The sequence below is a fragment of the Hyalella azteca genome, unplaced genomic scaffold (assembly GCF_000764305.2).
Source record: "Hyalella azteca isolate HAZT.00-mixed unplaced genomic scaffold, Hazt_2.0.2 contig14902, whole genome shotgun sequence".
NCBI lineage: Eukaryota > Metazoa > Arthropoda > Malacostraca > Amphipoda > Hyalellidae > Hyalella > Hyalella azteca.
The window spans coordinates 19,831-36,900 of record NW_025944769.1 but is presented as its reverse complement, the minus strand read 5'-3'; the positions used below and the strand labels follow the sequence as shown (position 1 = coordinate 36,900).

The 17,070-nt window shown below is 37.6% G+C and overlaps 1 protein-coding gene across 1 annotated transcript in view; it reads right to left on the bottom strand.

Annotated features, from left to right (window-relative positions):
- Positions 1-17,070, bottom strand: part of LOC108670249 (adenylate cyclase type 2) — a gene marked incomplete at its 5' end in the record, with an annotated part of 37,137 nt that overhangs the window by 1,311 nt on the left and 18,756 nt on the right. Inside the window, 13 exons of the mRNA XM_018157709.2 lie at positions 286-410; positions 1,143-1,371; positions 2,211-2,386; positions 3,794-3,917; positions 4,399-4,521; positions 5,887-6,018; positions 7,505-7,582; positions 9,146-9,220; positions 11,899-12,151; positions 12,581-12,748; positions 13,726-13,832; positions 14,901-15,059; positions 16,711-16,846. Coding sequence (XP_018013198.2) covers positions 286-410; positions 1,143-1,371; positions 2,211-2,386; positions 3,794-3,917; positions 4,399-4,521; positions 5,887-6,018; positions 7,505-7,582; positions 9,146-9,220; positions 11,899-12,151; positions 12,581-12,748; positions 13,726-13,832; positions 14,901-15,059; positions 16,711-16,846 — 1,885 coding nt within the window. The remainder of the gene's footprint in view (positions 1-285; positions 411-1,142; positions 1,372-2,210; positions 2,387-3,793; positions 3,918-4,398; positions 4,522-5,886; positions 6,019-7,504; positions 7,583-9,145; positions 9,221-11,898; positions 12,152-12,580; positions 12,749-13,725; positions 13,833-14,900; positions 15,060-16,710; positions 16,847-17,070) is intronic.

The window sequence follows — 17,070 nt, the reverse complement described above, 5'->3', positions numbered from 1 at the left end:
TCATGTATATTACATCAGCAGAAATTCGAATTTCTGATATTAATCCTAACAGGAATCTCTTTATTGACGGACAAAATTTGTTTAAGTTCGAATTTAACTTTTAATGCGAGTGCCACCATCGCATTCATAAACATATTTATGACAGAAATACTTTCCAATCATGCACAATACTAATCAACAAATGCCTTTTAATTTTTTCTATTAGAAGTTAGCCTTCATAGGGAGACTTTACTATCCCATATACGCTGCCATCAAAGGGGACAGCTTGGGGAATTTTTCACCCACGTGTATTTTGCCGATCTCGCCGGTGTAGTCCATCCTGGAGGCGACGTTCACAGTGTTGCCCCAAATATCGTAAAGTGGCTTTTGACAGCCTATCACTCCTGCTATCACCGGCCCCACGTCCATGCCTGGAAATTATGGCATTATTTAAGCAATATTTAGTTTTTGCATGCAGTTATCCCTGCGCCTTAATTATTGAAATGGTGCCTGAGCCTTGGTGACTAAAAAGGCGCCTGCTCCTCAATAATTAACGTTATAAGCCTTGCAATGACTCCATAAAGTTAGCTTCATTTTACTTAGTACGAAATTTGAAAATTACGGAGCAGTGAATGTTCATTTGAGCATTTTACGAGTTAGGGCCTCACATGGTTTACAAATGATAATTAATTGAATAGACTTGATCTGTGTAATCATATTTAGAAACTGTGATCGCCTTGTTTTGATCTCTTGTAATTTGTTTTAATCTCTTATGCATCTGTGATTCAATGAACTCGAAAAAATGAAAACAATTCATGATATAAACTGTAAATTATTGTTATTAGAAAGTAATATTTTCTTGCTATTCACGAAAATGCTTTTCATGAAGGATTTTCTAAGATTTGATGCAATATTACTATTAGTACACACAGTCAAGTCAAAGGAACCGAACCATCAAAAGAAGTTACGAGTTCGACATTTCGTATACCAATCGTGCATGGCTTTTCAAGCTAAACCCACTTTTCACAAACGAAAAAGGGCCGTCATATAATCAGCTTAGCAACCTGTACCAAAACCGCTACGTGTACATAAGCAATCTTCGATAGTACGTCCCTCATAAAAAAAACATGCACTCACACTGTGAAACATATCGCGTTAAATACCTATTCTTAGCTGGAAGTTTTGAAGGCTCTCTTTGTTAATAGTTTCAAGTTTAGAGAACATGGCGGCAGCGAAGGCGGCCAGTGTGGCAACATTCTCGCGCCTGTCTTGCTCGACAAACTCTGCGTCGTCAGCGCTTCTCATGCCGGGTTGGAGGCCGCACGCTGCCATGTACGTGCTCCCCACAACCTTGATCTTCTCGATGCTCAAGAACTGCATCTGGTACGTTAACTGATGAAATAGATCTAAGATTACATAAAACTTCAAATTAATTTTAAAAATTTAATAGGATTCGCTTCAATCCCTCATACGAACATAATAATTTATTGGAAATGACCAGTAGCTAATACTAGGTTCATTTATAATTTTATATGTTTAAGGTTAAATCCGTTTCGTCAGTTCTACTATGCCATGCATACATTACATGGCAGGCAAGCCACAACTGCAGGGGTTGTTCTTAAATTGTGATTTTAATCTGAGCCAACGCTTCACAATTAAGATTCTGTGTGAGATGCAGTGTTTTATGTTCTACTTGACGATGCGAAGCTCAGCTAAAGCAAACCTTTTATTCGATTGAAAGACATTTGAAAAATAACATTTTCTCTAGATATTCCAATAATATGTAAATATCTTTAATGATACCAAATGGAGGCACCCTCTAAACCTAACCTCTACGCACATAATTTTGAAATAATAGAAATAAAGATATAAAGAAGCTATTATTGGCCCATGACACATTCAACCGAAGACTACCAGCACGCCTCGTCTGATGGAGAAGTATTGCTTTAGCAGACTAATAAAACATGTCATTCGAGCGAAACTGTCTCGTATGATTAACTCGATTTTTTCTGTTAGTCGATCGCATGACAACTTACGCCTCCGAAAATTGTTGGTATCTGAAGTCTTTATAGAAAGAAAATCCGAAACTAATGTCACTAATCTAATTCCAGTTTAATTTTTCGTCAGGAATCATGGAACTCACCGTTAGTTTAATTCAAAGTATCACAGTGTACACTGTACGCATCCAGATATAGTTACCAAGCAATGAAACCAGTCTCCTTAACACACACCATATCAAATTCCCTGATGATTTCATGAAGCACTTTGAGGCAGCCCCTGCCCTCCTCGTTGAACTCGAGCTCCTTGTAGAACTCGGAATAATTGGGGATACTGGCGAAGAGAACCGCCACGTGGTTGTAAGACTCGTGGTACAGCTCGTCCGCCGGCGGCTCCAGAAACTTTTTCGCTGAGAGCAAGAAGTTGGCTCAGGACATACGTGGTATGCAGTTTTATTTTGAGGGATAAAGATTGCTGGCTTTGATTAACTGCAGCTAATCTAAAATGAAAGCTCACACAGTATTATAGATTAGCTGTAGGCTGCGCTCTACAGTTAATGGCGGCTCACACAGATATTAACAAGTACGTCACGCTGAAGCTTTGATGTTTGGGGCAAATATTAATAGTTTAAAGGGTAAAACATGTGGAAAAATACGAAGTGAGCTTAATTTTTTTAAATGAAAATATTTAGTGTGCCATGCATACTCAATGATGGTACGTTGAGATTCTATTCATAAGCTGGAATTGTAAAGTTATATATTTCTATACACAAATCGAAGTTTAGTCGACTGATTGCAATTAGAGGTTGCTTTCCAAACCATAAGATAGCTGGTTAATACGCATAATCATTAGTGATTGTCATAGCTATATTCATACTTCTTGTAGCCATAAGAAGATATACAACTATTTTATAATATTCAACTGATTATATACAAAGTTCGTTTTATTTCTAGAGTCAATTTAGCATGATAATTTTGGATTGACCATGTGCCGAACTTTAGCCCATAGTAGTAAAATGCATAAATCAACAATACCACATGTATGTTAGACGATAGCATCATTTTGAGATATTATGGCACTATTCAAGCCTGTTGCATGCGTTCTTTATTCTTCATGGTCGACGGAATAAGATCAGAAGCTCAGTAAACTATAATCTTTGGTCTACCAGAAAATAACGAGTATAACAGAGGTCCTGCAAGTCTTAGTCGCGAAGTAGATGGCAGAGAGCCTTAACTTTGTTACATGATCTCTGGTTCATAAATAAGAAATTTGTCGTGAAATATTGTCACTCCACTGCATCGGTTATGTAGTGAATATTAAATGTATGCAAGAGTCTTCAGGAACGAAACAACTTCTTTGAAGCTTATATAAGAGTTTTTGCCAGAGTCGCATGAGTAAATCCAAAACTTATAATATCTATTTTTGGAGAGTCCGATTTAGAAATATCAAATGTTTATTCATTTCTAATGACAGAACAGAACTGACGGAGCAGGAATTGATAGAAAAGTTATTACATTTCTAAAATTTGGTACGTGTACCAAAATTATCGTCCGGCTGAATACCGAAAACTAGACTGTCTTGAGTAACGATATGATGTAGCCTGTGTCCCTATTATTGATCCATCAACAGAATTTATCAACTGATTTTAGCGCATTTTCTCATTTATGGAAAAAAGGCGCAATTGTGCTCGCCATGTCCGTCCGTCCGTCCGTCTGTCTGTCCGTTCGTGACTTCACGTTTTCGTCGACGAGAAAATGCACTCTCTGTCACTCACTGCAGGGAGTACTGAGTTATATATTTTTGACCTCTAACTGACCAACGTGTCTAGGGAGGATGTTTGTGAGAAGTATTTTATTCGCCATGTGCGTCTCTTCAGCCTCTTTGTGCTCCTTTCCATGTTGCTGCTTCCAGCCAAAGTCCAGTCGCATTATATACTCCATCTGTCGAATGATGTGTGTTCATTAATTATATGCGCTCATTCTACGAACCATCCCAACTCTACGCATGCCGAATTATTACATGACAACGTCTTCTTGATGCACATTTTCACTGAAATTATTATAAAATCTTCGTTGAAATAATGGATTAACCTTCATATAATTTCAACGTGAATTATGAAAAAATTGCGCATGAAGGCAAAAATAGTGATTTGTTATCCATGAAGTGCTTGCTATGATGCAAATGCTTAAATCTAATTTATTTTCACTATAACTCTACCTATTAATTATCGATTTATTTCCTGATTTATAATCAATATCATGGCGAAAAGCAAATAAAAATATTTCGTTAACATTTTATGCGAGTAAGTGATGTGTAACTAGACTACGAGAAAATTCCTTTCCTAAGTATATGATTATATTTATTTTAATTATAACGGCTTAACTTCTAACTTTGTTCATATCAGAAGTATGGAAGTATCACCTGTCTATCCATGACATGTAGGGCGAGGGTGAGGGAGGTTACGAAGATAAGATGGGTCACGGCGGGCGATAAGCTATCGCTCGACACCAGGAAAATGGGATAGACGCTGCCGCTGTACACGTCCTGTTAGAATAGAATAGAATAGAAGTGTCGGCGTTGAAGAAATAGGCCCATGGCCTGTTGCCGATTCTTGAACTTTTCGTGACTTGATTCACAAGGGATCCGGCCTTTGGAACCCGATCTTTCCATAGCTGACGATTGATTGAGATAGCTGCTGGACTTATTGCCTGGTCCGTAATTTGCTAGGCATTTTAAGACTGAACATATGCTCTGCATAGCTTCGTCTAGTCTGTTTTTGAAGATGTTCATACTCGGAGCGTCAACGATGCTATCAGGAAGGCTGTTGTTCAGGATAACATTTTATAGCAAACATATTTATATTTTGGTTCTTGAACGTGCCTCAGCAAAAATTTCAAAAAAGTGTACATCTTAATGATATTGCTTTTTAATGTGACCTCATCGTTCCAACGTTAAATTTACAATTCAAAAATTTTCTGCACATCTCTACTAGTCAATACAATATCTAACTGGCGTTATTTCTCATAATATTTGAACTCTTTTGAATTCGTAGCAATATGGTTATTTGCATTCATATGATCTTACGCAGAGGCAAAATTTTAATATCTAGGAATCGCTTAACTCAAATGTTGCAACATATTTTATAACTTTATCGATGATTCTGAAACAACTCCAATTTTACTGCTTCTTACATGTTTAAATTGACCGTATGGAGCACTTAGATTATGCATGACTCGAAGTAGCCCTTCATTTTCCAGCTCCATGGAGCCCGTCATTATATCCTTAGTTCTTGCCTACTTTGACACAAAGTTTCATCGCATTACTAGAGGATCATAAAAAATTTCCGTATAACAGTAGATATTACCATGATTTACTTGGTCATTAAAATGACTTCAAAAATTCTACAGGGACTGTAGGACAAATGGATAAAAAATGATCCCTTCTGGCATCTGACATTGAAATAATGTTGATTAAACGTAGTTTCAAAAAATCAACTTGTAAGCGACGTTGTTCCAAGTTATTTGCCTGGAGGAATTTTTTACCTTGTGACTCTGCAGCCATTACAAAACAAGCCATCTTCTGTTTAACTCTGCCTCTTAATAATAATAATAATAATAATAATAATAATATCGATTTCAGCGTTTATTAGGCCGTAGGCCTTTTGCCGATTCTTAACTGCGTTTTTCGGTATCGAACGCGCAACTCACTGCTACAATTCTGCTTTGCTTAACCGCCCGGCCTCCTTGCCGATTCTGACCAGAAACTGGCGTACAGAGCTGGGATCGAACCCGCGCCTCTCTGCGCCAATCTTTCTACTCTGAACTTTAACCACTAGGCCACCCTGCCCAGTAGGGTGGCCTACTATCTTTTGAATACATGAATATCTTATATATATGAATATCTTCATACCTTTTGAAGTCCAAGGATGCCGTAAGTGTAGAGGCCAACAGCGACCAGGTAGGAGAACAGCTTCAGCATAAAATGCATCCTGAAGAAGCACCAAACCACCAGCAGGCACAGCGATATCGAGTGGGTGAAGAACTGCCAACAAACCAGTTTATTTATGCGGAAGATAAATTAAATATTGTTCTTGGAAAGATTCATTCCAAACTATTGCGGAGAGAAAGTTACATCAAATAATTCGAGTGGTTGACTATAGTATGATATTAAAATAGTAAATGCCTATTATTTTTTGGTAGGAGTTTAAATATATGAGCGGAATGAAATATGATGCTGTATAATTTTTCTGCTGAGTAAATAAAAATGACGAGTACATGTAATTCTGAAATTGTCTTCTCGTTTTTTAAAATATTAAGTAAATAATAATCAGTTCGTAAACAAGTAAAATTTATATTTTGGAATGTGGTGGGTACCAGCGAGATGTTATTTTCGCAAACACTGTCTATACCTCAGCAACGAATGGTATAGCTTCCAAAACCGATTTACACACAATCCATGCTGCGTGATTATCCGACTAAATGCGCTACCGTGAAAACACAATATGGTAAGTATAGCAGTTAGCCTTGGAGTGATGCTATGTACGATAGTAGGCACAAGCTGGGGCGGTTTGCTTGTAGTTTAAACGCCTAACAGCCGACAAAGAACGTATTTAGGACGCAATTCCATCATAGCAACAATGCGTCCGACTTATATGCACAAATGCTTGCGAACTTTCGAACGATCGATTACCTCGTTTTTTTTTCGACGATGTCAGCCCTTAAGAGCGTTTTGGTCTGTTTCTGCGGTGCATAATTGAGCTCGCGTGTCGATTTTTGACTCGTTAATTGAGATTCAATTTCGGATACAGACATATGTGCTTTTGTTTGTAGCTGCTTCTTGCTTGTAACTCTTATATGTGACCAAGTCGCTTTGTTTCAACTGCGTCATGTGTTTCCAAAGTTGTCAGAAAGAACTGTTGCACTGTGTTGACACATGTGTCCATTGAGACTGCAAGTGATGCCATCGATACATGTCGTTGTACCGTCCATTGATACAACCGAGATACTATGACATGAAGCTTGTGGTAAACGTGTGGACATTGTGGTAAGTTTTGAATTCCTGCAAAACTGTAGGTGCATATTTTGTACCCATTATGAGCTATCATTGTAAATAGTTTGTGTATGCAAAGTGTTGTTTTATTGAGGGCAACTAAGGGGTAATATAAAAGTAATGGAGGATGCCTGCTAGTTCATATCAAGACAAAGAGTGCGTATCTGTTTAGTGAGGGCTGGTCACATAGCGGACATCTACGATATGATATTTTATGAAATGTTTAGCGCCGGCATCGTAATGTTATGGCAGATATTAGTTATGTTTGAAGTGAATAATTGTGAATGGCGATAACCAAAGATGTGACGATGTCTCAAGTAGAGAGAGTACCTGCGGGCAATATCATAACGAATAGTCTGGATCTGCATGTATATTGTATGGGAAATAATTGTTGTCTGCACTGCAATGTTTTAGGTAATGGTAGGTACAAGTGCAGTTATAATATATAATAGGTTGAAATCATAATATACTGACTGACCCAAGGATCACATGCAGGCTGCTCCTCTGCAAAAGTTTGGGGGAATAACGTTGCGCTCTGCCCTTCTGACGTGGTGATCTGTTGCAAGGGAAAAGTTCTAAGTGGATGAAATATCATTCAAACATTTAAAATATGATAAAAGTAATTTATTGGAGATTCAAGAACACAGTTTAATAATGCGCCAATTGCAAGTCTTGCTAAGTGACAGCGGCTGGTATCAGCAAGCGCATCCGCTCATCCATTAGGGATTGCAGCGCCTCTTAATAACTCAGATTCTGACATGGTCATGTCAGATGAGAATTTGGTTTGTAGATATTTCAGCGTCCTAATTCGTACCGAAATTTGTATTTTCTCTAACCGAACGATATTTGTAGCTCTGCTTTTTGTACTCAAGTTCTTTAATAAAACAATATCCACAAAATTATGTAACATTATAAGCGACGGTTTGAATAGCAGTAGAAAAGTATTGTTCTGAGAACTAGATTGAAAAATATTTTCATCAATATTGTTGTATTCGCATAACAATGTTCTAATAAATTGAAATATTTTGCTAACAAACTGCAGTCAAAAAACATTTTCTGGTGAAACTGGTTTAATTTTCTCCCTCGTTATGGATCAGTAGCTGTTATTTTACAGCAATCATATCTATCCTTTTGTTTTCTTCATGAAGGGTTCAGCAAGGAGCACTTTGAAATAGATCAAATTTGTGGCGTACTCCCATGAAGTAGAAGCGAAAATAGTTGTCCACTGATATCTCTCACTAAAGCTGGTAGATTTTCTGTTGCATCGTAAATTGTACATATAATAATTCTTTTATACAAGTTCGATTGTAGACCACAGAGTTAATTTTCACAATTTTTTATTATCACTATTTTTTATATATTTTCAAATCAGCTGATCCTTGTTTTGCGCTGGCGTTTTTGGATTGTAAAGCATGTGCAAAAATTTTCATATATAAAAATTTTTTCGGATGTTGCAACATTATTTATCAAGCTATTAGAAGAAAAGAAATAAATAAAATGGCTATAGCTGAAACCCTCATCATCAGGGATGAGACATGAGCAATAAATCTAAATACAGGATTAGTCTTGACTTTGTATATTTTTACTAATATTTAAATTCAAATCTTTTGATAACTTGAAAATGAATGTTTTAACATCCAAAATGTCGCTGATGCATTAAAACATTCGAAAGCTGCTTATTGATCTGTTAACGCCACCTAAAGACATGGCTTAGATAATCGAAAAAAGAAGTAAAATTGCAAAAAGAAAATAATTTCTGGTTTAAATAGAAGTTATATATAAGAAGAAATTCTGTCATCCTATACTGGTTTTTCATTTTTCTGTACTCACCTTTAATTAAGTATTATTTAATATTTAAATACTCCTAATATGATTCCAGTTGCATATAGACGAATTAATTTATCAGTGTATCCAAGAATATAATTTGGCTCAGGAATAGCTCAATTGCTCAATGCATCCAGTGAGCGGAGTTACGTGCCATCAAAGTCGAGTGAAGTGTAGCTTGCGTGTTAAGCTATGTTTTAAGGACATGCGAGTTAGTATATCTCTACATCAAGACGCCAGCGATAAGAAGTCCACAGCGTTTTATGCATGCATTATTAAGATGTCAAGAGAGTACCTGAGACAAATTAGTTGAGGAGATCAAAGCTGTCGTCGAGTCGGTGGCGTACGAAAGCTCTTCGCTGCACTGGGTCTGATGAAAATAGAGTAAAGTAATAGAGTTTGAGCTGAATTTATTGATTTTTAAAGATTTGTTGAAGCGTTACAATTAAAATTTATAAAGGATTTATTGAAATTTTATATTCCGAACTCTGATTACGATACTCAAGGCTCAAAGGTTAACAGTAAAGTTTGTTGCATTAATTTCCATTGCATTTATCAGTGCACGTTCTATAAGAGACTTATATGTAAATAGCTTCCAGCCAATACGCATGCTGCCTCCATTCAAGCCTCGCTATAGGTAGTAAGGCAAATAAAAGGTAAATATTTCATATGCCGTTAATCTAAATTCCGGAAAAACAATCTAGTTAGCATTTCTCGGACCAATTCCTATGGACAGGTAATCAGACAAATGAACATCGGGTCAACGCCAGTCAATTGCCTGTCTTCTGCAGCAGAGGCCGCGGCCCTCCAGCAAAAGACTGTAACGAACGCGCGCGTCATCTTTCAATGCAATGCAATTTGCCCTTCCAATAATACCCTGTAATATTGTATAATACTCTGTATTATAAATAATATTAATAATAACACTTGCGAGCGCAAGAGTAGCACTAAAGGGCTCAGATTTAGCTTATATTTTTTATTATTTTAAATTAATATATTGTTGTATATTAATGACGAATTGAATACTAAAGTATTTAATAGTTGTTCATTTATACACCTAAATAATTTATCGTAAATTATTTGTAAAGCGTTATTTATATGATTGGTCATGCTGCAGCATAACGTTGGCTTCGGTCAAGGAGCTAGTGAAGAGAGACGAAAAAGAAAAAGCGGCATATGTTTGATCGCTGTTAAGACAAAATATTCGGGTCTGCTGCCTGCTGAAGCATAATATCATTGCTCATACCGTGATAAAAAAAAGAAGGCAAAAAGGGTCTCATCAGGGACCGCCGAATGGTTATGGCCTGATCATCGAATGAAATGTGGGCGGGCAAGGAAAAATCTGTGGCCGACTGGCGGTCATTTAGTGGCAGCAAATAACTCGTGTGTGGTGAGCTGTCAGTGCGTACGAAGCTTCCTTTTGCAGCAGTCCAATAATGCTGAAGATTAGCATGCAAATGCAGCGGGGCAGAACGAACTAATTAATGATCTATTGTGTGCACAAATAAGATGCATTGCCGGCTTCACGTTTAGTCTCCATCGATTTTGCGCGGCATCTGTATCGTGTGGAGAGAGGCTATATAGACACGTGCAAACTTTCTAGTGGTCTTTGAGTTTATGGAGGAGTAATTACATTTGATTTCCTTACTATCAATTCTTGGAAGGTGATTGTGTGCAGTATGTTATTACGTCTGCAAAGAACATCACACAATTGGTACGATCGAAGGGCTTCAGAACTGAGAATTAAATTCCGCCAGTAAATGAGGGCGAATTCGAGTTCGAAATAACAAAGTCCAATGAGCGTCATCTCAGGAAGGGTCCAGGGCCTATACTTTCAATAAAAGTTAAGAGATCGTAAGTTCATCAGCCAATCATTGACGGCCTTTCAAGCAAAATCCACCAATCATAGACAAGAAAATAGAGCGTAAGTACTTACGTTCATTTAGCGAGTTTTGAAAGTATGGCCCCAGGAAAACAACAGCGATCACAAATCGTTGTTTTGCGCTTCTTCCTTAAAAATAAATCATTTAAGCTGCAAATGATCAGGTTTGATGCATTAATAGCATTTTTTCCGACGGCACTATATGCTAAGTAGTGTTTTGCACTAATGTTTACGACTTGATACTAAAATCGCCACACTGGAACCATTACAAGACTATGGTACGTGAAAACAACGTTGCAGATTTATTTGCATTCTTGAATTAAATGGACAGTTTTATTCATTGTCAGTTGCTAAAAATTTTAATCTATATTACGTTCATTATAGATTTAGCATTTAGCTTTTATACTTTTTAAATTCTTATCGCAAATTAGAGTAATGAAAAGGCGGTTGACAACCTCTCTCAATGAAATCTGTGAAATTTTATTGAGATATTTTTTTCTATATTCTTGGTTCAACATTTAAATTTTCAAATCAGCCCAACAACGGTCAACTTTGACCTGCATTCACTGCTAATCAGGGGTCCTCCTGATGGCTTATCACTTATCAGTATACCACCGTTGAACTTCACGCGCATCATAGGACGCAGTGCTGCATTTACCCAGAGACGGACCAGTCATAATTTATCCAGAGAGGGACCAGTCATAATTTATCCAGAGAGGGACCAGTCATAATTTATCCAGAGAGGGACCAGTCATAATTTATCTAGAGAGGGACCAGTCATAATTTATCCAGAGAGGGACCAGTCAAATTATGACTGGTCCCTCTGTGGATAAATATATATATATATACTTTTTGCCCTGTAATTAAATCCTATTAAATTACAAGACGTAGTAAAATATTCAGTCTGAGCAAAGCTGACATCTTCTTTAAGGAGGATAGCATAAAATATTGGTTGGATAAAAATAGCGTTGGCAGGAGGCACCATGTAACATTCACCCCAAGCTTTACTATAAATTTTCAAGCCACTGAAAGCTCATATAAACATAAATTCTAAATCCCTCTTATTTTAAATCTGTAATAGTATTACTGTTGTTATGTTAATTGTTTCTCAAGAAATCAAGTTCTATCAAGCTGCCATGGCTGAAGACCACGGCAACTAAACTCACGAGGTTGCCGAGAGCAGCGAAGCATAAGCCGACGCTGATGAGGAGGAAGCCAAGGATGCGGACGCTCAAAGACATCATGACGAATTTTTCGGCGTTCAAAAAGGTTCTCAGGAAGCAAGTGACGTCCTCGTCAGCAAAATAAGGATCGTCTTGGTCCTTGAGCTTGAGGCATAGCCGAGACAGCCAACACACTGGCAGCAGCACCAGCAGCACCGATAGCACTGACAAACTGGCGTACAGACTCAAACCAATGCTGCCGATACAAAATGTGGAACATAAGTTATGAATGGTTACATTGTTCTTGCATGCTATTTTTCATTGCATTTCCCTCGCTGAAGTATGCTTTCATTTTGCACATAATTGGAAATATGTCTAGGTGAAATTGAATTTTAATGAATTCATTTTCATGATATTTATAATTCTTCACTTAAAATGTAACGTGAGTTCTATTTCTTGAGATTTGCGTAAGACGATTGCATATTAGATGATCGTGTATGAAAAATTCTATTGCGTTTATTTTATATTCTATTAGGCTTTTTAAAGGAATATTAATTATGCTGCTTGGAATATGTAATAAAGCATCGGCTAAACCATGCTTCAGGAACTAGAACACCAATCGATTATTTTCAGCGGAGATATAAATTTTCGCTAGCTGCAATTGTGTTCAAATTCTTGGTGTTACCCCGGATACATGAGGTGCTGGGTGACACCGATGGCGAAGACGGCGCAGAAGGCACACAACAGGTAGTACTTGTAGAGCGGGTCAGGCTGACAGACGAATGCCAATCCCCACTTGAAATGCTTGAATGTCAGGAAAACAGGGTTGATGTCCTCCGAGTGACACCACTGCCTGCGTGTAGTGTTAGGTTACTAGTTAGTTCAGGGTGATTGGTTTGGTTGACGTCCTCCGAGTGACACCACTGCCTGCGTATAGTGTTAGGTTTCTGTTAGTTCAGAGTGATATGGTGTGGTTGATGTCCTCCGAGTGACATCACTGCCTGCGCGTAGTGTTAGGTTACTAGTTAGTTCAGAGTGATATGGTGTGGTTGATGTCCTCCGAGTGACATAGTGTTAGGTTACTAGTTAGTTCAGGGTGATTTGGTTTGGTTGATGTCCTCCGAGTGCCGCCACTGCCTGCGTGTAGTGTTGGGTGACCAGTTAGTTCAGCGGGATGTGATGAGTGTAGTTTTTCCGTGGGGCTTAAAATGTTTGTTTGTCAATGCTCGACAGCCAGATGGCCGAATCTAAACGATATGCATGATAGTTTATTGATGTAGCGAGTTCGTTGGGCTGCAGCTCTGCCATTGGGTTCATCCACTGTATGTTGATTACTCACGAAACCTGGATTTACATGTGATCTGGTCCATTATTTCACTAAGCAACACTTTTATTCAAGTGGTCTCAATTTAATTTAATCGAAACCATACCAGGAAATATGTTATAGCATGACCGGATTTTTTTGCCTTATACATTGATTTATTGATTTGAATCCCAGCTATTTAACATGTAATTTATAAGTCAACTAAGGAAGAACTGCGACTGTTTCAAAATCTGCGAATGTTGCATTTTATTTAAAGTTACACATACATTTACCTACGCTTCTACTCAGATGCATGCGTTTATTCATGCTGTACGTGATACTCGGTAGCATAAGTACATATTCTCGTGCTTTACTACTCACAGACACTCGTTAACTCATTCTGCTTGATCAGAGACACTGTTGACTCTGAAATATATATTTACACACCCACACTTTTATTAATGATCTTTTTCTGCGTAACACACGTTCTCTCATGCTCATTTACTCATTGGCATACCGCTACTCACGCTGTTTTACTCAGAGGCATCTTTTCAACCTCTTCCTTCATGGCCACTTCTGACTTGTCAATGATGGATGTTATTTGGCTGGCCGCTGGTGACTTGGAGGATCGAAGCTGTGGGCGAATGCGTTGCTAATTAAATGAAACAGCAGGAACAATATTAATGATATGAATGAGTCACACGCATGCGTGAGTATGGATCAACTTGATGTCGCCTGACTTACGGTAATCGAATAATTTACGATCATAACTCATGGTAGCGAGCACTCATAGCGAACGTTCGATGGAATTCAGGCGCATTCTCAAAATGTTCACTTGATTTTAAGTTCATAGATCATCTGTGGCTATAATGTCAAAAAATAGGTACGATATCGTAACCCTATCAGCTAATCACCAAGTGCTCGTCAAGCTAACTACATATCCTTATACGTATCACAGATAAGACATCGGGGGCTACGTGCATCTATTGAGTTTCCATAGAACGGTCCGGTTGTTTCTACCATTAGTTTACTTAAATCCACAGTTAACTAATAAATTTAATGAAATGAAAATACCAAGTAAATTCACCATAAATATCTCAATCGATTTAGTTGGCGCTGTCTGTGCTTTTAAATTCTTGGCCATCGGATGTTGCGATATTTCGACCGTAATTTCTTGTCTATATGAGTACCAGAGTTAAAATTATAATTTGTTGATATGAATTATGACAGGCCAAAATGTTGGAGATATTGCATCATAGAACATGTCAGGCACAGGAATTATAAATCGCATTATGCTTTAGGATGACTTGCACAAGCTGAGAAGCTTTTAATCATGGAATGTTTTGGAATTTGATTCTCATGCATAATGAAATTTACTGTCCCGACCCGGTACGAATTTCGAAATTAAAATTAGTTAATGTGATATTCCGATATGTTATTTCCTTACGATTAAATGTTCCGTGGTCAATTTTATTTTAACAAATCTGATTAACTGATGACAAGCTAAAGATTCCTATACTATCTACTATATAATGTAAGACTTTGTAACAAACATGTCCTCCTTATGGCTGATGATAATACATGACGCTGATTAAATCAATTACGAGATTTTTAGGATTAAATAAACCGAAGCCCATTTTGACCACTCTATATCACAAGATTTTTTTCTGATTATAGTTGAACGGAAACCCCATTAGATTACTCTGGTTCTTTGGGTGATCTGCTCCTTGGTCGACTCCGCGATCTCGTTAACTTCGTATTCGTGGTCGACGCTCTGCGTCTTTGGCTGTAAATTCACCATCGCGTTCCTGTTGATCGAAGAGTTGCGGGACAACGCAGACTGACGCCGTATCCGATTGTCCTGGAAAACGCAGGCAAAACAGGTTTTTACGTCACTCAATGAGAATAAAGTCGAAGATTAACTTTAATCGCTGACTCACGCCGTGCCTGATGTCATTTGTCAGCAGTGTTATTTTCTAAACGAAATGTCCGTGTGTATCCTGCCATATAGAAAAATTTCAAACCAATTTATGGATACAATTTGATTAGGGTTTATTAGTGATTAAATGAAACGTTACATTCCGATGACTGTGTACTTATGGTTCGTATTTAGTGAATTAAAACAAAATTTTCAGTGATGGCAGTTGGCGAGCGTGGAAAGTTCGACCCATATTTTTCCTGCCAATGTCCATCACTACAATGGGATGTGAAGTTGTCATAAAATAATATATAAATAATATTTTTCATCCTCCACTGTTAAGTACTATACAAGAGAGAAATACATTCTGGTAAAATTTGGGCGTATGGTTCGGTAAAGTACACGCAATCGCAGAATTAAAATAACATCGAGCTGCTTGTCCATTAGTGAGATTATTCGCTCTATTTTCTTTTGGATAAAATAAAATCCATTTTCGGCACTCGTGGACGAACGAGTTCTGGAAAATTGAACCGAATCAAAAAATTTTTATTCGCTAAATAACTGATGAAAATTATTTAGTAATGAACCGAAACTCAGAGACCTCAGCAATAAATTAATTTTATTAAGGTGTTTATTTTATATATTCGTGTTCATTTTAATGAACATGAATATTGGGAATCTTGATGAAAAAAAACACGAATCTCTTCTGGCAGACGAGCTCCTGAAATTCGGCTTCATGCGACTTCTTCCTTATAGAATTATTTGCGTTAATCGTCCTATAGAAAACTTCAAGACAATTGTTCGGAAGGCTATTGTTGCAATGATACATCAGAAATTGACTCAATCAGGGCCTAGCAAACGGCAGCCGTCATTTGATAGATGCAATTTTCAAAACTGCATAAAAAATTATTGGGAAGGAAGAAACTGGATTATGCCGACAGTTTCGAATACGAATAGTTTCGTTAGTGTTAATTTTTCAAAAAGAAGTACTTTTAATTGACCTTGTATCTCAAGATTGCTAATCAGCCTTTCACGCAACAATATTAAGTAACTCGGAAAAGTTCATTTATCCGCTTTTAAAACGGCAGACATACTCGTGTTAGAATCCAGATCGAAGAAGATCTGATCCAAAAAGAAGTATTACATATTTCTACTTAACCGATTTACTTTTATGGAGTTTCAAATCCGAAAAATTGTCGAAGTAACTCATTTAAGTCAGCAGATATTACCGACCGCCGTGAACGGAAATTCAGACTCCAGAACTTGAATGGAGTTTGCTAACTTCCTACAAGAGTTGAGTGCGGCCAGGATTTTTAATCGAGCCGATGTTTCAGTATTGAAACTCTCACGCTTTTGGACTGAACTACTTTAACCAGAGAAATTTTGCTGAAGCAAATAAAATGCCCAAAAAATCATCATGTTTGATATGAAACGTGGTTCTGAACGTTCTTACAAAACTGAGAAAATTCATTCACAAGTAAAATTTTGTGAATTATCCCTTGTAATTTCTTTGCTATTGACTACATTGTATACTTCATATACAAGCAATCAATTGACCTAATACGCGTTAACCAGCCTTGCTGCTGCCACTCACATCGAGTTCCACGACGAGGTAAGTATCAATGTTTTCCTGGTCCAGTAGGTCGTCCTTGAGACGAGCGTTGTTCGGAATAAATTGGTACTTGCCAGCAGGCAAGAAGTTCCTGGTTTGCGACGTGATGTGAACCTGCCTGTTGGTGAGGAACTGTTAAGTCTATGAAAAACAAGTTTCCAGTGCATCTAATTTGCCCTCGCCAAGAATTTTAAATAGTTTAGAGACGAATAACATTTTAAAGGTTATTATGAAATTAACAAATGAAATGAAACCAACACCAGAACGCCAATTGCTGAACGTCATAAGTGACCGTGGTCAGAAGGTGCAGTCAGAAGGTGCAGTCAGAAGGTGCAGTAAGTC